Source organism: Lutra lutra, chromosome 3 (assembly GCF_902655055.1).
Source record: "Lutra lutra chromosome 3, mLutLut1.2, whole genome shotgun sequence".
In the NCBI taxonomy this organism is placed as follows: domain Eukaryota; kingdom Metazoa; phylum Chordata; class Mammalia; order Carnivora; family Mustelidae; genus Lutra; species Lutra lutra.
In genome coordinates, this window is record NC_062280.1 from 160,554,607 (window position 1) to 160,580,536 (window position 25,930).

A 25,930-nucleotide genomic window follows, 5' to 3' on the forward strand; every position below is an offset into this window, starting at 1 on the left:
GATGGGGTCAAAAAATATAGAATATCTCCATTTAGGGCAGATGGGCATTGGGGAATCAAGGATGGGTAAGATAGGGTTTTCAGTGTCATGAAATATACTTTTGGTTTTAAATTGTAAATTGACAAAATATTTCCTGAGCAAAGATACATATTATTATTGATAAAATATTTTATAAAATATTTTAACATAAACCAGTTGTATGTTCACACAACTCCTCTGGTGTAAGCAGAGGTGATATTCAGAATAGTTAACAATCAGTACAGTGTGGGCCCTGGCCAATCAGAAAGAATGTCCAAAATATCAGCACAAATGCTGTCACAGGGAACCAGGGTAATGAATCGGCATGTGCTGGCTGAAAGCAGCACTGGGTCCAAATCCAGTCTTTATTTTATACCCATTTACAGATTTTAAAAAAAAGTTCAAGTTAAGTGATTCCTTTCTTTGTACCGGAAGTTGGGTCTTCAGATTCCAAAACTAGGGCAGTTGACCAACTTTGTTCCATCAGAAAGTACCTTGTCATTCAATGTAACACTTGGCATGCTCAAAGGCCACATCTGTGACCTCCTGAACTAGCAGCCAGTTTTCTCTCCTATGGTTTCTAACGTACCATATAAGATTTTATCTCGATTGCATTTTTTGAGACATTGACTTTCTACTGTCTTCTCTTCTTTTTCTGGAGAATATACTCTCCCAAGGCAGAACTGTGAATGTTTATTGCTTGTATTCTGTACACACCCCTCATCAGGCATTCAGTAAATATGTTTTGAAATGTTTCGAATGGAGGAGAAATTATCCAGTGTAGGTAAACTAGTACTTAGATCAAAGAGTGGTGGAATTTAAACGAATCCCTGAATGGAATGGCTGAGCACAGCGGGGAGCACAAAGTAAGAGTTAATTAGCTCTTGGCTGATGGACAGTCTGTGATGCAGACTCTGTCTTTTATATGGAGGAGTCATGCATTACCTGGAGGGGTTAGAGCCTAAAGTCAGAGCAAGGAGCAAAACTCACAAAATTTTTCATGAGCAGTTTTTTAAAATTACTCATGAAAATCTCTTAATGGATCCATAAAGTATATTAAACTTGGTTTTGTCCATACAGTTCTAAATGGATTTATGTCCAGATGCATGATGTATTTACTAATATATTTTATGCAAAATTTTCTGAAAGTGGCATATTTAGAAATTAATTTATTCAAGTCTTTTGGTCCTTAGAATTCTTCAGCGGAAATTACTAAGCTTTCACCCTTCCCCTGTTTGTTGTTTTGCCTTTGTCTCCCAGCTACATCTAACTTTTTGTTTAGGCAATGTTTTCTTTGGCCCTTAATTAGTTCTTCAATAGCTTTCTACAGGAGGTCTGGGAAGCCTATAACCACCTGCTTCCTCCAGTCACTCAGAGTGTGCTCAGCCTCTTTCTCTCTCTCAAATGCTTTTGAATTAGATAACTTAAAAACAAGTGTGCTGTGATAATTCCCTGTAATTTGTGTATAAAGTGGTGCTAGTTTAGGTTTAGGTTTGGACTAGTCATATATAAGGTGGGCATCAATACTATGTATTTACAAAGAGCAGAAAAGTAAGTTTTAGAGAATTTAAGTAACTTTCTCCAGGTTATAATCAAGTAGTAGTATGGAAGCAGGTTATAAACTCTGGTGCTCAGGTGTCAGATCCTTTAAATCAATGGATCTCCTGAAAGTCATACCATGTGCAGAAGGAATTTTGAAAAATGGCGTTGGAGGTTTTCGTTTATACTACAACTGGGAGAAGTCACTGACATTTAGTGGGAGGGTGTGGGGTGTGGGTCAATTGCAGCTTCAGTAGATTCCAAACGCACCAGATCGGTTGGACATGCAAGGAAGACTTCACCCCAAATTTTTGCAAAGGGGTAGAGAGATTGAGCTGAACGCCTCTGAAACAAAAGGTAGGAGTGTTTTTTAAGCATTGGGATGAACTAATGGAAAAATACTAGACAACTATGGGCCGTCTGTTCAATGTGATTAGGCCTTCTGTGTTCACTAATTGTTGCTTATCGATGTTCCTCCATCCCTGCCCTCCTACCGAGAATGAAAGATAGTGGCCCTGTCTTCCCTGATGATTACATTCCAGAGACAGCTCCCAGGTCTTTGAGAAACTGGATTTTAGAACTGATTTTAAAAACTGGAGAGGTGTCGGAAGAAGATCTGCCTCTTTAACAGGCAGAGGAATAATTTACAATTGCCTGTTTGCTAAAGTAAATGCTCTGGGGGTAAAGCAGGTTAGGTGCCTAGAGTCAGGAAGAAGCTTGTTTGAAGTTGACTCAAGCTGAGGGAAAAATTAAGGCCATCTTGTTCAGGTCCCACATGAGAAAAAAAAATTATGCCCATCTCATGCTTGTATATCAGTGAGACAATTGCTTATAATTACGTGAGCCTGGTGATCTACTCCATTATATATACGGACACAAACATTTTCACACGGTTTTAATAGAAATGCATCATCCAGGAATGCAGCCAACTTTTAAATTCAGGGAAGACTGTTATATGTTTGTTTTGAAACATTACCAAGATTTGATCATCATTACAGAAAATCATGTCTCTAATGGCCATGCTGATCATAGATTTTAAATCTCCAAAGAAACACCTGGTTAAATCTGGTTTTCTTTTTCTTTTCTTTTCTTTATTTTTTCTTTTTTCTTTCTTTTCTTTTCTTTTCCTATTTTTTCCTTTCTTTCTTTCTTGTAGCTTTTCCCACTCTGGGTGACTCTGTGTACAGACACAATAATTTCATGTACAGGGGCACCTGGGTGGCTCAGTGGGTTAAAGCCTCTGCCTTTGGCTCAGGTCATGATTCCAGGGTCCTGGGACTGAGCCTGGCATAGGGCTCTAGGCTCAGTGGGGAACCTGCTTCCTCTTCTTTCTCTCTGTGCCTGCCTCTCTGCCTACTTGTGATCTCTGTCTGTCAAATAAATAAATATAATCCTTAAAAAAATTGTTAAATAATTTCATGTACTTCGTTCTGACTTCTGGTAAATTCATATCTGAGTATTTACATTTTTAAAATACATATTACTTTATTATAAATTATATTCCTTTTATTTCTCCTTTATGTAAAAGTTAATCTTCTTTTTAAAGTTGTTGGGGGTACTTGAAACCTTTTAACATATGGATATTCCCCCTTGTTTACCCATGACAAGGCCAGGCATAGACCTTGTGTTCAAATTTCCGTTCTCTGCCACATGATTTTATTAGCTGGTCTACTATCCCCACTAATCAATCAGAACAAAATGTGTGTTACACAAAATTCTATTAAGTCTTTCTCCTTTCCCAGGAGGAACTTTGACTCACCAGAGCCAGTGTACAGTCCATCCTGAGAATATGCTGGCCGTATTGTTAAATATTTTCTGACCTACTATCCTATAAGGCCACCCTTTCATCCTACTTTCCTAAACCCAGTCCTGTGTAGCCCTGTTAATTCCTCACTAAAAAAGAAAAACCATTTCCTGCCTTGTAAGGGCCTATTCAGCCAGAGCAGCCCCACCCTGGTTGAACTGATATTTTGTTGTAAAACTTAAATTGACCTTGCCCCCCTTGCCCCCCCCCCCCCCGCAGGGGAACTTATTTAAAAGCAAGTCCGGGAAACCAGTCCCACGCAACAAAGTCCAAATACAAGGGTGGGTCAGGCCAGGTGGAGGTATTCAACAGTGGGGGCGCATACTGTCTCCTAGCTACAAAGGAGTATGTGCCCCCGCCCTTTGGGAGCCTTTTGGCGCCAATCCTAACCAAGGTGTGATAGGCTAAATCAAATGTCTACTAGGGTAAATTGTAATTCAATTGGTCGCCTAGCATCACTGTGGAGTTTCCTGTGCATGTTACAATCTCATTGGCCACCTGTGTGTGGCCAGGCCCAACCACATGGCTTTTGCTCTATAAAAGTTAGTCTGGAAAGCAGGGAGAGGTCATCCTCTCTGTAAGGGTGGCCCCGACCGGTCTGTTTGACGGTCAGTCTGATTTCTGATGCTTGGTGCGAAATAAAGCTTTGCTTGACCTTCGCTTTGTATCAGTCTCGCTCCTTTAATCACAGACCCATTATTGGGGTACCCTGTTTTGGGGGGACCCAACAGCCTAACTCTCAGAGTCTTGCAGTTTTATGGCTGAGATGCCCCACAATGCTGTCCCTCTACTTACAAACTCCTGTCTAATAAAGTCTCTTCTTACTAAGCCCACATTTGTTTTTCACTTGAAATATTATTATATTGGTAAATAAATAAGTAAGCAAACTAAAATCCATTCAAGATCAGAAATGCCAGGGAGGGGCGCCTGGATGTCTCAGTGGGTTAAAGCCTCTGCCTTCGGCTCAGGTCATGATCCCCAGGTCCTGGGATCGAGCCCCGCATCAGGCTCTCTGTTCTGCAGAGAGCCTGCTTCCTCCTCTCTCTCTCTGCCTGCCTCTCTGCCTACTTGTGATCTCTGTCTGTCAAGCAAATAAAATCTTTAAAAAAAAAAAGAAAGAAAGAAAGAAAAGAGATGCCAGGGAATCCAAAGTCAGAGTTTCTAGAATAATTTCTAGATTTCTAGAATAGATTGAAAAGTTTGCTGGAATCCTCTTCGGAAACTCATTATAGTAAATTCTTTAGCATTCTTAGACTGCTGTGTCAACTAATTTCATTGTTCCTTTCTTTCCCTTCTTTTTCTTAAACTAATCACTCTTCAGTGTGTGGTGATGCTGGTTAATCCCTAAACAGACAGGAGCTCTCCCCAGCTGCACCTCAAAACAGACCCCCTCTGCTTCCATGAGGTCAGACCAAATCCTAGCAGAGGTGGGGAAAAGTATGAATGTCAATGGTAGTGACTGTTAAACAGACTGTGGAAAATGGGGAAAAGATTAAGCCAACTTTAGATGACCTTCGTGTGCATTTAAGTCATAATGGCCCTTGACCGCTCATCGCCACGTTCTTCTTCACAGAGCGCTTAGCCAAGCAGCAATTTAACAGCACAGCTGAGTTTCCATTCTGTGGAAGGCATTGGGTTAGGGCTGGATATGGCAAATGGATAAACAGTCAATTAAGAGTTACAACCTACACATTTTTTAATTGGCTTGAAAACTTACTCTGTCTACTGGACAACAAAAGAGAAAAGCAAAAAACTAACCCCTGTGAATTGATAGTGGAAGTTTTATTTCATTTTTTTAATAAACCCAAATCTGATGATTTGTTCTAATAACTAAAAGAAAATATTGTCCTCACTGTGATAAATCAACTTCACATCTAATCCATTCGTCTGTCAAGATTCAGAATTGACATTACTTTGCATCAGTTGGTTTCCTTCTTTAAATAGGTGAGCCTCGGGTGTCAGTCCACCAACTGCAGGGACGCCTGCTGTGGGAGGTGGCTGTTGTGCCGGGAGGCACAGAGAGTTTCACACAGTCCTGCTGTGGTAGCTGGCAGAGGTCAACAACCATGATCTCAGTCCAGACAGAAAAATACAGGAAAGACAAACTTCATTTTTTAATTAATGAAATGTCAGTGCATTTGAAGGTAGAAGATGACGCTTTCTGAATTTAATTTTCAAAAATAAACATTAATGTTTTACGTTAGCATAATCATTAATTGAATTTTCTGGCCTTAATGTGAGAAGTACATGCGTCTTCATGATAGCAAAACCACACATACTAAAAATTGATTCTTATTCACCTCAAATACTTTGATGATGTCCTTGGTTATAACTATGAAATGTTCATTCCAGAAAACACAATAAAATTGCCTAACTTGTGAGTGATCTCATCATAAAATTATTATTTAAGTTATGGTTTAAAAATAAAGACAAAATCTAGTGAGATACTTTGAATATAATCTGATTCCTCATGTAAAAACTGTTTCTCTTAAATATTACATATATGCCTTATCCCAGTTTTGCAAAATAATAAAAAAGATATAAAAGACATATACTTTTTGTTATATTTTCTAATGTGCATATTTTATCATTCAAGCACACTTCTCATGTTAGGATCTCTTTTCCATGTATCTCCTTTATATCAAGTCATAAGAATGCTCCCCTAACTATGTAATCAATATTCTGTTTCCTTTTTCAACCTATAACAGGAAAGCAACTACTTTTATACAAATTCCTTTGTTTCTGAATGAGAAAAAGAGAAAAGAGAAATAAAAGAGAAAGAGAGAAAGACAATGAACTATGTGCGTGTTCTTTGTGAATGGTTTAAAACTAGATTATGGAGGGAACAGATTCCCCCCACCTTCCCCGCCCCCTCTCTTTTTCCTCTGAACGTGGGTCTCTCACTCAATGAGGGCTTAAAGCAGGTGGAAAAAATAACCATAATGATCTTGATTTTCTCCTGATGTAGAAGGTGGATAAGGTTGGGGACACAGGCCTGTGTCAGGCAGGCGTGTCATTAGCCAATGTGCAATGGGGATTTGAGTGTGTTTATAGTATCTTTGCCCCAGGTAATTCCAGAGCGATGAAATAACATGCCTTTTAAAACACAGTAGCATCAAGCTTCTCATTAGTAGCAGAGTCCAGTGTATCTCTTGGAGATGTCACTTATCTCAGAAACTGTCTGAGAAATACATTTTAAGACAACTTAGTGGATAATCATCTTACTTTTTTGTTTTTAAAATTTCTTCCATTATGAACATGACGATAGCTTCCCAATCTTCAACTATCACTTATTCAATTTGTTGGAGACTACCAAAAATATCAGCTATTCCGTTACCCCTTTGATTTGTATCTCATTTCACACTTTTCTCTCTTCCATCTTTTCCAATGGCGTGTATGTGTTTTTTCTTACCGGTGCTATTAGCACTCAGCGATACATGGCCCCTGATCTCTCAGTGTGTCATCCCTAATCGCAGAGCTATGTTAACGTAATAGTATGAATGTCCCAAGACATCACTACTATATGAAATGTCACTTTAAAAATTTGGTTCAAATCCTCCACTCACCAATATTGGCATGAGGTTCAATATGAATCATTTTTCATGGTTCATTCTCCTTCCCTTGAGTTTTACCAAAAAGCTGTAGCTGTCACAGTCCAGGAAAAATATAATAAAAAACTTTTTTTCTTCTAAATTTCTCCGTAATCTTTCCAAAATACCCCATTCGTCCTCTTTACCCCTTCCAGCTAAATGGACTTGTCCATGTCCTTAAAAACAAATGTTGTATATGACAGCCTAGGACCCTGAATGTGGAGCCAACATGAAACTCCCACCCTGGACTGGTGCATGAGAAAAAACACAAAACAAAACACCAACAAACTTTTTTGCTTTCTAAACCACTGAATTTTAGGGAACAATTTAGCCTTCCATCGCTGAACTACTGATATATCTGCATACTTCAAAGTTAGCTGGTGGCCATGTTATGATTCACAAAGGTCAAAATTCATAGTACCCTAGTGATTTTGGTAAGTATCTACAAGTATTTTAAAACAGATATTATATTTAAAGTCTCTACCGAAAGAAAATAGTCCCCTATAGCCAGCATTTAACAGTCTAACCATATAAAAACGGAATTCCAGACAGAAGATAAAATATACGGTAAATTAATTTTTATTTTAATTTTATTTCAATCCATTACAAAGTCCTTAATCTCAAATGACAGTGAGAATGTTAATATGTGAAATTAGTTGCTTTCATGGATTAAGAAGAAATTCACAACCAACAAATTGTAAAGGAAATTTAGAGGACAATGAGGTCACATAGAAAAGCAAAATCATCCTTTTTCCAATAATTCACATTTCACTATTGTGGCATTTGACCAGTATTCATAAAATCCACCCCAGGACTAAAATTATTAGTGAATGGCTGGAAACTGAAGTGAGCAGGCATTTAGCAATTGTTCAGTGGTCTGTAAAATGAATTTCTGATCTCAGTCCAGTCATAAAACCTTTCAATTGATGCAAGTCAATGCCTTTTCTATCAGTCTCATCAGGGAAGCCTGGGACTGCCTGAACAGAGACACAGAAATGTCTCCTACAGAGCCAAAATCTGTAAGTCAAAATTAAGGATCACTGGTAAGGGAGTTACTGTCTCTGCTTGAATCATTCTGCAGCTAAGTGCAAGGCTTTAAACGATGATTCTAGTTCCTTTAGGGAGATTTACATTCTCTCTAAAGATAGAGTGGAATAGGTACCATGAAAATCCTGCATCCAGTGAGAAGAAATTGAAGATAAGAAACTGCTTCATTCCAAAGGGAGGAAGGTAGCAGATTACCTACAGTCCTAGTCGATACAACAGACATGCTGACTTAGAAGAGTGAGGTTCAAAGAGTATCCTTTATGTCTCAATGGATCATTGGAATTCAAAGTGCTTCAGAGGAGTCAAAATTCCACATATATCTTCGTTAAATGTCCTTATGCTTGTCTGAAATGACTTGACCATATTTTCTTTGCAAAATGCCAGGTATCCCCTAGGTCTTTTTCAAAGGACTTAAAGTAATTTTCATTTATTAATCAGTGCCATGTTATTATTAATATTATTTTAATTTTAATTTTTATAGTTCTTTTAGCTTCTTTAATAAAGTTATGCTTTTTTTTTTTTTTTAAGTTTGGCTTCAGCAAGGATCTGAGGGACCAATCAAAATGATTTAAAATGAGCTCTACTATATACCCAGTGGCAAATTCCACATAAGACAGAACTGGCACTTACTCCCCTTCTCTTCAATTCCCTGAGAAACTTGTGGTCCTCCTACATCTTTAATGCTTATACTAATATGTATAATACTTATATTATACTTATACTATATTATACATATACTAATATGTATAATATACATATTATCTATATGATCTATATATTATGTAGATATTTATTATATAGATATAATCTTCTTAATGTTCTGATCCTAGATAATCAGAAGATAATATTTTGGAATCAAGATTAATTTGTCTAAATTTCCAGTCTAGAACCAAATGCTATATGTAGCACAATCCCAAGGAGTTAAAAGGTTTAGATTTGGTCACCAAATGAGAGCAAATATTAGATTACACTAAGTATAGACACCTCCAAGTTAAAGGTTAAGTTCTCAAGTTTGAAACATTTTACCCTCTTTTTTCATAAAACCCCTCTGAATAAATAGAGGTTCAATATGGCATGGAGAATGCTAATATGGGGAAATTTTATAGCTCTTAAGAAGTTATTATCTACACAAACATTAATGAAGATTTATGCCTTTGGTAGAATATACTGATTGTTCACAATGCCAACAGATATCATAAACATGTAAATGTGTCCTTTAGCTGTAACATGTAGATTTGACTGTTCTCTTCCTCTAATTTTTATTTGTGACAATCTGTATAGAATGGGGGTGGGGAAAAGCCTCCAAAGTATTAACTGTTTCAGTCAGAAAATTACTGCTTATTTTCAAGCTCCCAAAACTGTATATGGCACATGGTCATGGGCTGGGAAATGTTAACTGGGCTTAGTCTGGAAATTTTTTCCAAGAATTCTATACCCTATAAGATTCTAAATTGCCAGAATGGGGGAAAAAATAGAGAGAGAGAGAGAGAAAGAAAGAAAAGAAACTTTGAGAGATTTTGGAGGTGAAAAGGAAACAAATCAATCTCTCAGAAGGTCCTTATAATCAGACATCATGACAGAACAACAGAGAGGGTCCCACCTGGTCCTTACTCTTTTCGGTGTCTCTTCTTAAGTGCTGGTCCCATTGATCAAAGTAGCCCCAATTTTACAACCAGAAGCTTGGCTGTGGACCTACTTGGGAGCAGCTTCATAAAGGAAACAGCTTTTCTAGAGCCTATATAACTCCCATATGTTTTTTTAGGAATGCTTCCTCCATGGTCTAACTTCAGGTGTCAGATAGATATATTTGTTTTTTTCAGAGTCCCTTGCAAGTACCCCTCATTCACGCACATCAGATTGTACTGATTCATACTTGTATTACTATTTCTGTCTCTTGAGCATGTATCGCAAAAAAAAAAAAAAAAAGTAAATAGGAAAGGAGAGTTAGTCTCTTAATTGCTAAATTCATTCTACAGAAAATATTCTGTTAGCTAGTTTTAATATTACATAACTAGTTTTACTAGTTAGATGCAAGTAATTTTCATATAGGCCCTGAGTGAGGCCAGGACATATCCTCCAATTCATGCCATCACTATCAGAGTAGAGTTTATTTTTCAAGGTTAGAGAAACAAAAACATTCAGCAAGTAGGGAAGGGACAGAGGAACAAATTGTGCTCCCAAACCCACCTCCTAAGAGAAGTCCCTAATTATGAGGGTTTCTTTTGGCTCTGTCAGCACCTTCATTTAATGCCTGTTGGGTTTCCTACCTGCTTCATTTCAGGAGACTCTTAATTGGACTGAAGCATGTACAAACATTGAGAATCTGACATTTCAGGGCAAACTTTTTTTTCTCTCTCTGATGTGTAGAAGATTCAATTACTCACTTTGTTTATACTTGTTGTTTTATTCCTTCTGCAATTGTTTTGGGCAGGAAAGCAAACCTAACAGTCTAAACTCATGAGTGGAACTGGAATCTATTCTAGTTATCCACTACATTACAAACCACAGCAACTTGGTAGCTTAAAACAACAGTTATTGTACTGTGCCCATGGTTATTAGGGCAGGAATTAAGGGCCCATTTAGCTGAATGATTTTTCTGTTCTAAATGGCACCAAATGTTGTTACTGTATATATCCAGCTGTCAGCTGAGCTGGTCTAGAAGATCCACAATGTCTTCACTAGCATTTCTGGTGCCTTGGCAGGAATGGCCACCAGGTCATTCTCCCTCATTAGGGGTTCTTAGGACCTCTTCATGTAGTCTCTCCAGCAGGATGATCACAGTTCTAACATGGCAGCTTTGAGTTTCAAGTATGAGTACTCCAAGAGATAGAATGTGGCACGAAGTCACTTCTGCCATATTCCACCAATCAGAGTAGTCACAGAGCCCTCAACAGATTCAAGAAAGGACATAGACCCAACTTTTCAATGAATGCAGCATCAAAGATTTTTCTGGATATCTTTAATTCCCACACAATCCAAAATGGATCAGTGCCTATGGTCATTAATACTTCTAATGTGTAAGAACTGGGAGTATCCTCAGTGCTCAAACCTCTTCATTTTGAAAACAGTATGTGAATGTCTTCGTAGTAATAAGGGAATTGCTCAAGATGGAAGACTTAGTAAGATTCAGCGCAGAGACTAGAACTATGAGCTCCTGACAAGGTTCAGTAGACTTTGAACAGAAAAACACATTGATAGTAATCATAATTTTCTGGTAATTCTCTTGTGGTATAATTATTCATCCACAATACCACAAAACAGTCTGGCACATACCACTTGTTGGGAAGATTACGGCAATGAAACAAGCCTGTGCATAGCAGTTTATGGTTTGAAAGCAAACTGAAGTCTCAGCTCTAGAGTCAGACCTGGTTTGATTCCAGACTCCAGTAAGAATGCGGTTAGTTATTTCACCTCCCACTTCCTCGGTTTTCTCATCTGCAATAAGACAACTACCTTGTAGGTTTGCTGTAAGGATGAAATGAGGGGATATGTGAAGTGTCACGCACAAATCAATGGTCAGTAACACTCACATATTGTTTTTAACAGTTCCGGGCAGGACCATAACAGTTCTTCCCTGAAAACATTTATTGTCTCCTTCTTATCTAGGTAAGGCTTTCAGTTGGGAATGAGGTGGAGGGACAATGTAGGACTATGGAGCAAAAAGAGAAGCTACAATTTTCTCAGAGAGGAAAAAGAAAAAAAAGCATTTCAGAGCAATTGAATAACCTCTGAAGTTTTCTCCAATAATACTCACTTCTTTAGCTGAAGTTGCTCAGAAGACACAGAGTTGGGTCAAGTAGAATTAGGATCTGCCAGGCATGTGTGACAGAGGAAGAGGATCAAAATAGTTCAAAGTTTTTCCAAGAAAATTATAATAATGATGGACTTTGAGCAAAACTAGGAAGGAGGTCTGTATGATTTTTCTAATGCTATAGAGTCGTTTCTTTAAACATCATACTGATTGCAGAGGTATGACAATTTCAGATAATGCCAAAGTCCAGTTGCTTCCTTGAAAGAGAGATAAAAAGCATGGAGATAAAAGTCATTAAAATTGAGATCACACAATGCTGCTGTTGAATCATGTGGATGACAGAGTTCTGCCAGGAAAGGCAGAGGGTTCAGGTTCAAAGACTTTGAAGAGTAAGAAAGAGTGGCAAAGAAGGCAGAAGGTAAGAGAAGTGATGAGAAGGGCTGACTGACTGGCTTGAAATCACAAGCCTCAGAAGACCAAGCCATTTCTATGAGAATGGAAGGAAGAGTTTTCGAAAAAAAATGTATCTCAGAGCAAAAAAGTAGTTGAGCATGTTCTCAAGATTCTGAGGTACCATAGGTACCATAGAATCAGCAACAGCCTCCTGAGAAAGCTGTAGGTAATTTGTATCTTTTTTTTTTTTTCCCCCCTGAATTAGAAGGTGTTACTTAAATCACAGGTGCTGGAAGAAGCATTCTATCATCATCAGTGCCATCATTGCTATTGTTCCTTGCTGTTATTACCAAGACCGTTATTAAGATGACCAGGGTCCTGTAGAACAGATTGAAAGTGACATGGGGCTCCATGATTCAGAGAAGGGCAAAACAGCAGCATGGTAAGGATAAATGGAAGATATTTCCCAGAGGTGCTTGCCTACAGTGTGATGACTGAGAATAACAAGACTGAGAAGTATGATGGTCTCAGCATTACCAGAAAATCAGTCCCATTACCCTGATCCAAATGGATTATATTCCAGAGCAGTGTTTCTCAAAATTTGACCCTGTGTGTATCACCTGAAGATCTTTAAATACAGAGTCCAATTCACTAGGTTCAGGTAATGCCAGAGTTTCTGCTTCTCTAATAAGCTCTCAAGGGCTGCCCTTTTTTTATTCACATTCATCCAACAAACTGTCCCACACTACAGGCCACAGAAATCAGTAAGAAGCCTCAATGAAGAACATTGACTCTTCACCCACTAGGACACAAGGAAAAACAGAAGAATGAGAGTTAAATGGTTTGGAAAAACTTATTCACAATTCATTCACTTAATATTTGTGATATCTCTTTTTTGTTAATAATCAAAATACTTTGTAGAAAGTGTGTTAACAAGAATGTGGTTAAATGATACTCACCAAACATCTCAGGTATTTCAAGAAGTGTTAAACTTGGGGGCAGGGAGTAAGTGATGTATAGAACATTGAAGATTACCAAGAAATAATATATTCCATAAAGCTAATAAATTGGTAATTTCAGAAATTTTGAACTGACATATATATTATACCCTGATAAAAATTATTTCCTTGCAAATTGTGGTGATGTGACTGATCTTGGAAGAGAACATTAATCCCTGCTATTAAAAAGAATCTGCGGGTACCTGGGTGGCTCAGTTATTAAGCATTTGCCTTTGGCTCATGTCATGATCCCAGGGTCGTGGGATGGAGCCCCTCATCAGGCTACCTGCTCGATGGGGATCCCCCACCCTACTTGCTTGGGTTCTCTCTCTTGCTGTCTCTCTCTCTCTCTGTCAAATAAATAAATAAATCTTTTAAAGAATATCTGAACATCTCAGTATATTTCTGGATACTTTTTAAAATCAACTAATGAAGAAATTAAATTTAGAAATCTGATTATTCAAGATTCTCTTCAGTTATTGGGTAAAATGTCTGTGAAACTGGGGAAATTTTTACCTCGAGAAGTCAATTTCTAGTAAAAATTATTAATGATAATTTTTTCAGGCAAGAAAAAATCTGAATTTTCTAATTCAAGGGAGCTGAAGCAAGGATTTTGCAAGGGTTCATAGAGGGGCAGTTACTATGTATCTTGACTTGGAATGACTTAAAAATATCCAAGAGCAAATCAAAAAAGAAATGTAATTCATTTAATTGCTTGACCTTTCTTGGTATTTTTTCATGTAATCATTTATGATGTCTCCTCTCCTTGTCCCAATATCAGAGTGTTCTAAAATTCTTCCTCATTGTCTTCAAATATAAGTAGATATGCTAAATTTTTATGATTGTACAGTCAATTAGGATTTGTAAGTGTCTATGGGTATCATAGTGACTCAACTCAATGCAGTAGATAAGTAGATTTGTGTGGAGATTCAAAGCTCCTGTAGCATTGAACCAGGTATGTTATCTCAGATGTGGCAAGTGGGATCTTGTGGATCCAATGCCTAGATGGTCAGAGGTTAGGTCCTGAGGTTTTGGCAGCATTGGTCTTTCACTGACAACATGAAAGCCACTACTGAGGTCAAGATGCTGTTCAAGAACATCCCCTCCCCGTCTTCTTGTGTGACTTCTCCATCTCTAAATTAATTGTCAGTGACATTCTTCTGGTAATAGGCTATCGGTGGAAACTTGCTCAGGGATGGGGTACAGACATCTAAACCTCATCTGCGCTGATCCAATTCTGTGCAGGGCCATATTCTAGGGCCTAGGGGCAAAACTGTGAGTAGAGAAGTCACTGTCCTCAAGGAGCTTAAATTTGTTGTGCTTAGGAAAACAATGGGGACGGCTCCTTGACATCGGATTTGGGAATGATTTTTTAGATATGACACCAAATGCACATGCAAAAAAGTGAAAATAGACAAGTGGGACTATATCAAACTAAAAAACTTCTGTACAGAGAAAGAAACAATCAACAAAATGAAAAAGCAACCTATGTAATGGGAAAATATTCTGCAAATTATAGAGCTGATAAGGAGTTAATACCTAAAATCTATAAAAAGCTCATACAACTCAGGGCACCTGGGTGGCTCAGTCAGTTGGGTGTCTGCCTTTGGCTCAGGTCATGATCCCAGGACCCCGGGATCCAGATGTGTATCAGGGTACCTACTCAGTGGCAAGCCTTCTCCCTCTCCCTCTGCCTCCAGCTCCCCCTATTTATTCTTTCTCTCTCTTTTACTGTCAAATAAATAAATAAATAAGTAAATAAACAAATTTTAAAAATCTTAAAAAAAAGAAAACTCCTACAAATCAAGCACAACAAAAACAACAAAAATTTGATTTAAAAGTGGACAAAGGACTGCAATATATAATTTTTCTAAAGAAAACATACAAATGGCCAACAGGTATATATGAAAAAGTAGTAAAAATAAAAATTAGTAACATCAGGGCAAAGTAAATCAAAATTACAATGAGATACCACGTCACCACTATTAGGATGGCTATTAGCAAAAAATTTACTTCCCTGGTACTGTATATAGGTACATGGGCACGCTCTGGCATCTCTTTAGGGGTCTGTTTTGTACGACCCCCAACTCTGCAACTATCTTTTTTTTTTTTTTTAAACTAAGGTTGTAGAATTACAAAATTCCTTCAGCCTTTGAATCTTAAGTAAGATACCCTCAACTGGATTGATTTCAGTCCTTCGGGAGTCAGTATGTGTGACTGTCTATTTAAATATAGTCCCATTGGAGCCCCAAGAGTGCCAAATGTCTCCTATGCTTTCCAGATGCCTCCTTCCTGAGCCACCCAGGGAGGTGCAGCCCTGAGCAAGGACCCTCTGGTGACTTAATTTAGTTCACCAGTGCCTACTCAACTGAAAAACTGGGTTGTCATTCTTGAAGAAACTCATGGAAGGGCATGTTTCTTATAGGTTCACACACTAATTTGTACAAAAATGTCCTTGGCGCAGCTTATATACCAGGTAGTGCTGAAGACTGTTTTTGAGTATTGCATGAAGGCTACGAGGTTGGAACAGGCAAGTCATAGGTGTGAAAGCTTTAATTTGTCTACTTCATTTATCTTCTTATTTTTGTGTCCATCATCTCTGCTTTCCTATTTTATGACCATTGGAGTGTTCTGATGGCTTGTCTTAAAACCTGAGTTGAGGGCGCCTGGGTGGCTCAGTGGGTTAAGCCGCTGCCTTCGGCTCGGGTCATGATCTCAGGGTCCTGGGATTGAGTCCCACATCAGGCTCTCTGCTCAGCAGGGAGCCTGCTTCCCTCTCTCTCTCTGTCTGCCTCTCTGTCTACTTGTGATCTCTTTCTGTCAAATAAATAAATAAAATCTTTAAAAAAAAAAAAAACACCTGAGTTGATGTATGGTGGGAGCAGCAGAACATTCAAGACATTTTTGTGATTCTTTTTTTAACCCCCCCTTTGTATATGTGATATTAAGCAAATGGAGAAACATTGCTCTAATGGTTTAATAAGGAAGGAGAGAAAAATACCATAATTTCTGAGTGGAGAAGTCTCTTTCTGTCTGGAAAAGTAGATCAAGACAGTTATCAACAGTTTGGCTGTGTTATTGTACCTGACTTTAGGATCCAAAAAAACTTTTTTGCCAAGTTGTGCCTTTCCTCCTGGAATCGTAAGTTGAACACAATACTAGTAGTTATTTGCACTATGAAGTGAATATTGTGACAGAGAACACAACAGAGGCTTTCTCACTGTTAAGCAAATAATGCCTTGTGAATGCATGCTCAACGGAGAAACCACTGTAGTTTTAACTGCTGATGCTGTCTGTCTTGTTGGACCATAATTTCTGGGTGTTTTTTTCACTCCCCCTTTCTCCCATCATCCCCCCACCCACACACACACACAAAAATCCACAAAAGGTAATAACAGTTGATGAGGATGTAGAGAAAATAAAACTTTTATACATTGGCGTTGGGGATCTAAAGTGATACAGCCACCATGGAAAACAATATGGATAGTACTCAAAATATTAAAAATTGAACTAGTACATGATACAGTAATCCCACTTCTGGGTATATATCCAAGGGAAATAAAATCACTATCAGGAAGAGATATCTGCTTCCATGTGTATTTCAGCATTACTCACGAAAGGCTAGATAGAGAAAAAAACCTAGATGTCCATCAACAGATAAATGGATAAAAAGGTGACATAGACACATACACACATGCACACACATGCACATAAACACACACACAGAGGAATATTCTTCAGCCTTAAAAAAGAAGGAAATCCTTCCATGACAACATGGATGAACTTGGAGGACATTACGTAAAACATAATAAACCAGACAGAGAAAGACAAATATTGTAGGATCTCATGATAAGAGGAATCTTTTCAAAAGTTGAATTCATAGAAACAGTGTAGAATGGTGGTTACCAGGGGTTGAGGGTTGAGGGAAATGGTGGAGTTGTTGGTCTAGGGGTACAAACTAAGTCAAAATTAAAATTCCTTCTTCTCATAATCTGAACAGTGATAGAGAAAAGGCAGAATTATAATTCTGTCATTTCCTTCATTGTATTAAATTTCTGTTATTCTATAAACGTTACCTAAATTTAGTGGCTTAAAACAGCACAAATTTTTTATTTTACAGTTCTGTGGAAGTCCAACGTGGATATCTGGGCTAAAATCCCAGTATTGGCAGGGCTGTGTTTCTTTTTGGAGGCTCTAGAGAGACTCTGTTTCCTGGCTTTTCCAGTTTCTAGAGAACATGCACATTTTTTTTGGCTTGTGGCCCCTTTCTCATTTCCTTAAAGCCAACAGTGTTGCTTCTTTCTGATCATTCTTCCCCAGTCACATCTTCCTCTGACTGACTACAGATGGGAAATTTTCTCCACTTTCTAAGGGCTCCTGTGATTTGACGGGGCCCGTGTGGAAAATCTGGACTAATCTCCCCTTCTTAAGATCCTTAGCTTAATCACATCTACAAAATATTTGCAGGTTCCAGGGATTAGAATATGGACATCTTTGAAGGGCCATTACTTTGCCTCTTAGACCCATTTTATGCTTTTCTTCTCCTTTTTAAAACTTGGTAAGAATCACTCAGAGATTTTCATGAAATCTCTTCTTAATCAACTTACAGTCCCTCATCTCTAATGAATAGTTGCAAGCCTCAGCTAAACCATCAGTTCAATTATTATGGCAGGACTTCATTAGCCATGTTATAAACATCTCAGGCAGTATTTATCGATCCATCCATAAAATCCAGTATTACATAGCAGGCTTATTTTATCATTTCTCTTTGGTGTGCATCTTAGTTTTACTAGACCCCTAACAGATTGTCTCAAACCTTTTTTGGATGTCCATCCTCCATATAAGACTTAAAAAGAAAAACAATAAATTGCCTATATCTAAAGGAAAACCTGTGGCCATAAAAACAAATTCCACCCATGTAGATTCCTTTCCTTGATTCCTGCATGTCAAAAATAAGAGCTGGTTCCCTGGTTGGTGACTAAGATGTTTATGAAGGATGGTAGAAGTGGAGCCCATAATAGCCCCAGAAAGCTTAAGCCAATTCCATTAATTGTGTTTAAAAAGAAAAAAAAATGGTATAAACAAGGAAAAATACACAAATAAATGGATAATCAAAATATATACATATTTATGGTTGTGGCCCAGGGTTATTTAAAAAATAAACAAAAGGAAGATACAGATTAGTTAGGTAGTGAAGAATGGTCTTTCTGTAGGTAGTGTTTGATCTAAGACCTGAAGGAGGAAATAGAATCACCCACTGTAAGCTGCTGGGGCAAGGCACTGCACACAGAGGAAAGCAAATGAAAGATCGTGAGGCAGGAAGTACCTTGGGGTACAATGACAGTTTGTGTAGCTAGAAAAAAGTGAACAAAGGCTGGGGGGTGGGAGGGTAAGTATATAAAAGATAAGGGCAGAAAAGTGGACAAGGTCTGAGACTATTTAGAGCTTTATAGTTAAAGATGCTATATAATTTATTGCTTTAACTGTGTCAATTTTTAGAGTGGAAAGGATACAATCAGAAGAAGAAGGAGGAGGAGGAGGGGGAAAAGGAAAGGAAGAAGAAGAAGGAGAAGAAGAAGGTGGAGAAGAAGAAGAGGAAGATGAAGAAGAAAGAGGAGGAGGAGAAGTGGAAAAAAAAAAAGAGAGAGAGCATTGAGAATAGGATGCTAGAGCAATTTAGGACAACCTGTATAAATAAGGACTGTCCCAGGCAATCCGAGACACAGGTATGGACCAGGTAGTGAGTTTTTATTTTCTTCTAACACAATGTGATCTGATAGCTGCCCTAAGAAGATGAGCTGGTTGGAATGTGAAGAATAGATTCTGAATAACCAAAAGACGATGCAGGGACCCAATGGGGAGACCACTGCAGCCAGCAGTGCAACGTCATTTGCATAGCAGTGAAGATGCTAAAATACGGTTAGATGTAAATTACAATTTGCAGATAATGGTGACCAGCTTTGGGAGTGGGTGTGAGAAAAATAATAAAATTCAGCATTACTCCTAACATTTTTTTTTTTTTTTTTTACTCCTAACATTTTTGCCCTCAACAGGTGGGAAGACAGCAGTGCCATTATTATATGAAACATAGATGATTAGGGACAAAAGTAGGTGGACTTCAGACCACATAAGAACACCAAGATGAAGATTTATATTTTAGAATTATTTTTATAGAGGACATATGTAATGTGTTCTGGTTTATGACCTTGCTTAAACATGGTGTAGAGGTTGGGCATGAATCACAAAGTCCATATTCCAGCTGATCTAAAGAAAAGAGAATTGAAGATTACTAAGTGGCGATCATGATGATGGTTAATACAAAAACAAAACAGAGCTTTCTTTTGAAATAGAACAGAAAATGATGCTTATAAGACCCCTGTTCTCCTTCTCATTCTCACTCTTTTCCTTAGAATTCTACTACCCTCTTCTTTTACTAATCCCCATTTTCACACTAAGATCAGATAACTGTCTTACAGTGTGACCTCAAACAAGTTACTTAACTTCTCTGTTCTTAAAATCCTCATCATGAAGACAATAAAAATTGCTAATATAAGGTTGTTGAGAAGATTAAGGCAGATAATACCTGTAAAATGTTTAAGATAGCACCTATATGTTGCTCGTTTTTATTTATTTTATGATTATCATTACTATTGTCATTTTACTAGAGTATCATAAACACTTGTTTATATTGTCTTCAGGCCAAGAGAAGTCCCATCCTAGGAACACAGTAAAAATTTCCCCTTAACCTTCCTTAAAGAGAATTAAAAAGTCCTCTTCTGAAACCTCAGCTAATACCCTGGAAGTTTTGTGTTTTGGTATATAAAATTTCATACATTTTTAATTTTTTAAAGCTGAAACTAAATGCCTTACATATTTCTTTAAATTCACTTTTAAAACCATGCAAGAGCAAGCTCTCAGGAGAGTCTCTATCAGGTCATTTAACAAGAAGTACAGCTCCCATCTATGGAGAGCCCGCTCTATGTTGAGAGCTGTGTCAGGCAGTTTACACACATCATCTCATTTAATACTCACAACACTTTTTCTATGTAAGGAGGACGATCTCTACTTTTACAGGTGAGGGACCTGAAGTTTAGAGTAGTTTATTAATTTTCCTGAGACCACAGGTTTAATGGACTCTAAGTTCCTCCTGTTTTCAGCATACGGAAATGCGTATCTTTAAACATCTATTGAACTTCTATTCTATACGATGACCTTCAATTACAGCAGGCTTGTGGGACATGGATTATAATTCCCATTATACAAACAGGGACACAGAGGATCTGAGAGATCATGGTGATTTGTCCAAGGCCACATTATTTAAAAGGTCTGACCTCGGGTTTTCTGGCTGGAAGACAGTCTTCCTGCATTAGAGCAAGATTTCCAGGAGAGGGTTTAGCTGTAGTATTGCTGGGCATGGAGGGCTGAATAGAAGATCCAGGGAAAGTTTGAGTTTTAAGTACACTCAACACCCAGTGTGAAGCCCAGTATGGGGCTTGAACTCACAACCCTGAGATCCAGATCTAAACTGAGATCAAGAGCCAGGCACTTAACCCAACTGAGCCACTCAGGCATCCCTGTTATTACCTCCTTCACAGGGCTGTTGCTACAGACTGAACATTTATGTCCCCACCCCCAAATTCTATATTGAAAGCTAATCCCCAGTGAGACAGCATTTGGAGGTAGGACCTTTTGGAGGTGACTAGTGTCCTTGTAAAAGAGACCACAGAGAGATCTTTTGCCTCTTCCACCAAAGAGGACACAGTGACAAGGTAGTCATTAGAGAGCAAGAAGGCAGGTTCTCACCAGATAACAAATCAGCTGGCATCTGAACGTGGGGCGTCCCAGCCTCCAGAACTGTGGCAAGTAAATGTTAGTCGTTTAAGCCACCTAATCTATGGTATTTTTGTTATAGCAGCCCAAACAGATGAAGAAAGGTGTTTTGAGGTCAAATAACATGATTTGTTTGAAAGCATATTTTAAATAACACAGCACATACTTTATTGTAATTAGTAGAATTTTAAATAATAGATCCTTCATTAAAGTCATCCTTTATTTTATAAAATTTTCTTTTCAAGTTCAGTGTTTCTACTCTACTCCTTTTTAATGCAAGCTGATTTTGAACATTTCGAATACCAAATTGCTTGAAGGTATGTACTGTGCTTTCAAAATAGAATTAGTTATTTCCTTTTATTTTGCTGTGAATATCTATCTATTTTTAAAAGTGTTGAGGATCAAAATAAACCATTATTAAAATAGAAAGAGAAAAATCAAAGAAATAGAAAAAAGAAATTAAAAAGGTGTCTGTAAAAGGAATATAGTTAACCCATTATTATGCATTAACTTGGGTTCTAAATTCCGAGATTTTTGACATTTCAGTGTTACATAATTCATTTTATATAATGGAGAAAAATATGCCAATTTTTAAAGGGATCAAAACAGTTTCAAGGCACTAAATTCCAAAATAAAGTTGTCAAGTGACACCTATTCATGAATACTGCATTTCAGAATAAATATATTCCATTTTCCCTTTAAAGATACTGTGTATAGACAATGGGTGTTCGTCATCCAGCTGTTAACCGTGTGGACTATTGTGAAGAACATACTCAGTACAAGGGCAAAAGCAAACTTTCTTGTGATCTGACATCAAAAGGCCAAAGTTACATTACGTAATGGCATTGGAAAGGACATATTCATCATCTGTATAACTTCACTTTTACTTCTCTAGCACAACACACTTGAAAAAGCATGATTATGTTCATTTTCTAGGAATTTAAGACTTACAGATGTTAAGAAGCAAGCTCAGTAAAAAAATTGTATCTAGGTAAGTCTATCTACAAAGCCACGTTTTTTTCTAATAAAATCCTCCTTCCTTCTGAAGAGTCAAAAGAGTTGGCGATATTTGAACCAAGTTTGCAGGGGCTCCTGGGGTGGCTAAGTCGGTTAAGCATCAACTCTTGGTTTTGGTTCAGGTCATGATCTCATAGTCGTGGGGTAAAGGCAGGTGCCAGGCTCCGTATTCAGTTCAGTCTGCTTCAGATTCTTTCTCTTTCTTCCTTCCCCTTTGCTCCTCCCTTCTCTTGCTCTTTCTCTCTCTCTAAAATAAATAAAAAAAAATTTGAACCAAGTTTGCAAACATTAGCAAAACTTCACTGAGTAGAAAGACATGAAAAGTACAGTCCAGAGAGAGAGGAGCATTTACAAAGCCCGGGGACAGGAGAGACCATCCCTTACTCCAGGACCTGCAGGTTGTTTGGTATGGGTGACCAAATTTTCATTCTGGAGTGAGCTCACACAGAAAGTTAACCATTCTGAGAAGTGTGGATTTCAGTGTGAAGTTTGTGGGAAAACCTTGTTGGATTCTGTGCAATATGAGGGGAGTAGGAGACAAAAGATATTAAACCTAAGACAAAAATTGCTGGTAGGATTAGTCACCCAGCTAAAGTCATGATATTAGTGAAATATTTAAAGATGTCAATACCCTCTTCCCTCTTTCTACTAGCAGAGTTCAAAAGTTCAAGGGCAGGAGTAGAGACATTCACTTGTGAATTGGATAGGATGTTCATACAGTTGAACAGGTATTAAAGGAATTTTAAGATAATAGCAATGGAATCGGTGGAGATGTGAGTCAAGTGTATGAAAACAAGGGAAGAGAAGGCAAGGGTGAATGACATACTGAAAGCTAATTTAGTAAGGATGGAGGTCAGGGCGAGGTTAAAACAAACAAACAAAACTGCTAAGGGTGATGCTGAGAACACCCATCTTGGGAAACACCAAATCTCAACGGGAGCTTCTAGAAACATATCTGGACCTTTGCCCCAGGGGACTCATTGCCTTGTAACCCTGCAATGTAAGCAAATATCCTCTGGGCAGAGGAAGAAAGCTTTACTACAATGGAATGTTGGAGGAACAAAATGCTCTCTATGTATGCTAGATTAGTTCTGAAACAAACGCAGAGGACTAGACTATCTCTGGCTGCCAAGGCTATTTGCTATTCAAAAATTTTTGGCAAGATAAGCCAAGATGATATGTGGAAATGCCTTGGAGAATTGCCCGCCAATAATCTCACAAATTGATTGTTTCCAGGTGATAACAAGTTCTGAGTTGCAGCCAGGAAAATGGGTTGCTAATTGATATTAGAGTTACCCATAATAGCAGCAGAAGTTGACACAAAGAAATAGACTATAAATAAGGTTACCAAATCGTTTAATGAGTTGCAAGGAGAAATCTGATTCTGAAGATAATGATAAAAGCCTAAAAATAGTAACAAAATCTTCCTGGTGCAGAGAAAGTAATAACCACACCACAAAATGTTTATTGCATAAAAAGTAAAAGAAAAGAATTACTATTTTAACACTTATCACCTCCAGAAACATTTGCATACTGTAGTATTTAGGAGAAAGTATATTTTGGAATGCATCAAGAAACAAGATGAGGGGTGCCTGGGTGACTCAGTGAGTTAAGTGTCTGCCTTTGGCTCACATCATGATCCCAGCGAATCTTTTTTTTATTTTTTCTTTCAGTGTGTGAAATACTTTAATACCATATTTGTAAAACAAGGTCCTAACTATTTTAAGAACTTTTAAAATTTTAATTTTAAGAATTACTGATTTTATTAATTTATTATTTATTTATATTTATATATAAATATTTTATATATATAAATATTTTTGAGTGAGTGAAATATTTTAAAACCATATTTGTAAAACAAGGCCCTAACTTTTTAAAGAATTTTTAAATTTTAATTTTAAGAATTATTAATTTAATTAATTTGTTATCTATTTCTATTTATATATAATATATATTTATATTTATAACTTATTAATTATTAATTTTAAGAATTAAGCCCCGTGTCAATGTCCCCCCTCACTGGGAAGTCTGTTTCTCCTCTAGCTCTTCCCCCTACTCATGCTCTTTCTCTCTCTCATGCTGTCTCAAATAAATAAAATCTTAAAAAAAAAAGTAACAAGGTGATAATGGATACATGGATAGAGATGTGGTTAAGCAAATGTAGTAAAATAGTTGTAGCATCAAGGTAATCATTATACAGGCGTTCACTGAAAATTATTTCACTTTTTCTGTATGCTTAAAACCTTTCTTTAAAAATGTTGGGGGAAAACAGATGTAGTGATTTAGGGGACATTTGTTTTCTTGTCTGCTCCCCTGCAGAGCTGAGGCATTGCCTGCTCAGGATATGAGGACATGAGGTTCTAAAGCTCTACGGTACTGGAAGAAGCTCTGATTGTTTTGTCAGAACTCTGGACATTTTCATTGGTTCAAAATTTAACCTCTTTGACCTTGAGCATTATAACCTCAATGTAGACTTTATTAGGCATCGCAGTAATGGGGCACCTTGGGGAGAAGCAGTGGCCTTTGACAATGTCAATGACTGTAGATCTAGTCATAGCCAAACAGAGAGAGGCTGAGAGAGGCTATCACAGGAGCCAAGGAGTTAGGCTGGAGAACACTTTTGTTACATGCCCTTAAATATGCTCAGATCTCTTTGGGAAGAACAATCTGACAGTGTCCAGAGTTCCAGAAGAATTGAGGGAAAAGTCATGAAAATACTGACTTACCATGATAAAAATATGTGTCCTTACTTGGTGTGACTTAGGAATCACTGCTTATAAATAATTATTCAAAATAGCTGTGGAGTTGGAAGAAGGTTCATCACTCTGTTCCTCAAGAGCTTACAACAGGCACAAGCAAAGAGACCATATTGGATCCTGGATGAAGCTAGGTTTTAACCAAGGCTAACGTGGGAGTGCAGAGTGTGCTGTGATGGGGAAAGTAGGGACATATGAATACAATGTCTGTATCCGAAGCCATGGTGCATAGAACTAGAGGGGAGATCAGGGGAGAGGCTGAATAAGTAGCCAGATTGGGGAGAGCTGAATAAGAACAGAAACATTGACTGGATATGAGGTTTATTTAAAGTCACTATTTCTGACTCAACTCTGAATTTCAAGAATGTGGTCCTAATATATCTTCTTCATCTGTATTGCTGGCCCAAGTTACAGTGTTTAAAACTAAAGACAGATTTCCCTTAGGCTTCTGGGCCCATTCTCTCCATACCTTCCAAGGCCCTGGGAGGACCCCAAGCAGTGCATTCACAAGTTCATATGTTTTTGTTCAACATTTGCCATTTTGTAAATGGTTCATTCTATAGCCTTTATTAAAGACAGACTCTAAAATTATACAAGCTTAGGCTCCTCCAAATCTGAATCTATCACTGCCTACAATGTACTAAATATTTTATTAATATTTATGAGGTTAATGAATGCATACAAAAAGATTTAATGGTAAGATTTCTAAGAAGGAAACTTAGAACTACCTCTAAAACTTGGGGAAAGTATCTCAAAAGTGTTCAGCACCATATATATATATGGCAAAGATGTTTATAATCTTTCCTAAATAGTAATTTTTTAAAATATTTTATTTATTTATTTGACAGAGATCACAAGTAGGCTGTAGGCTGAGAGGCAGGAAGTGAGAGAGGAGGAAGCAGCTCCCTGCTGAGCAGAAAGCCCAATGCGGGCCTCGATCCCAGGATGACCTGAGCTGAAGGCAGAGGCTTTAACCCACTGAGCCACCCAGGTACCCCTCCTAAATAGTAATTTTTAAAAAGATTTTGTTTATTTATTTGAGAAAGAGGGCACATGAAAGTGAGCATGAGGGTGGGAGGGGGTTTTGGGGAGGTTGTGGAGGGAGAAGGAGAAGCAGTGGACTCTGAGCTCAGCAGGGAGACGGACTGTGGAGCTTGATCCCAGGACCTTGGGATCATGACCTGAGC

The 25,930-nt window shown here is 37.8% G+C and overlaps 1 protein-coding gene across 1 annotated transcript; it reads left to right on the forward strand.

Annotated features, from left to right (window-relative positions):
- The first annotated feature begins 1,800 nt into the window (after window positions 1–1,800).
- On the forward strand, window positions 1,801–18,992 carry LOC125094882 (UPF0329 protein ECU05_1680/ECU11_0050-like). The gene is made up of 2 exons (XM_047720535.1): window positions 1,801–1,914; window positions 18,640–18,992. Exons 1-2 carry the CDS (start codon window positions 1,842–1,844, stop codon window positions 18,879–18,881), a joined length of 315 nt encoding a protein of 104 aa, XP_047576491.1. The 5' UTR covers window positions 1,801–1,841; the 3' UTR covers window positions 18,882–18,992.
- Window positions 18,993–25,930: the final 6,938 nt, after the last annotated feature.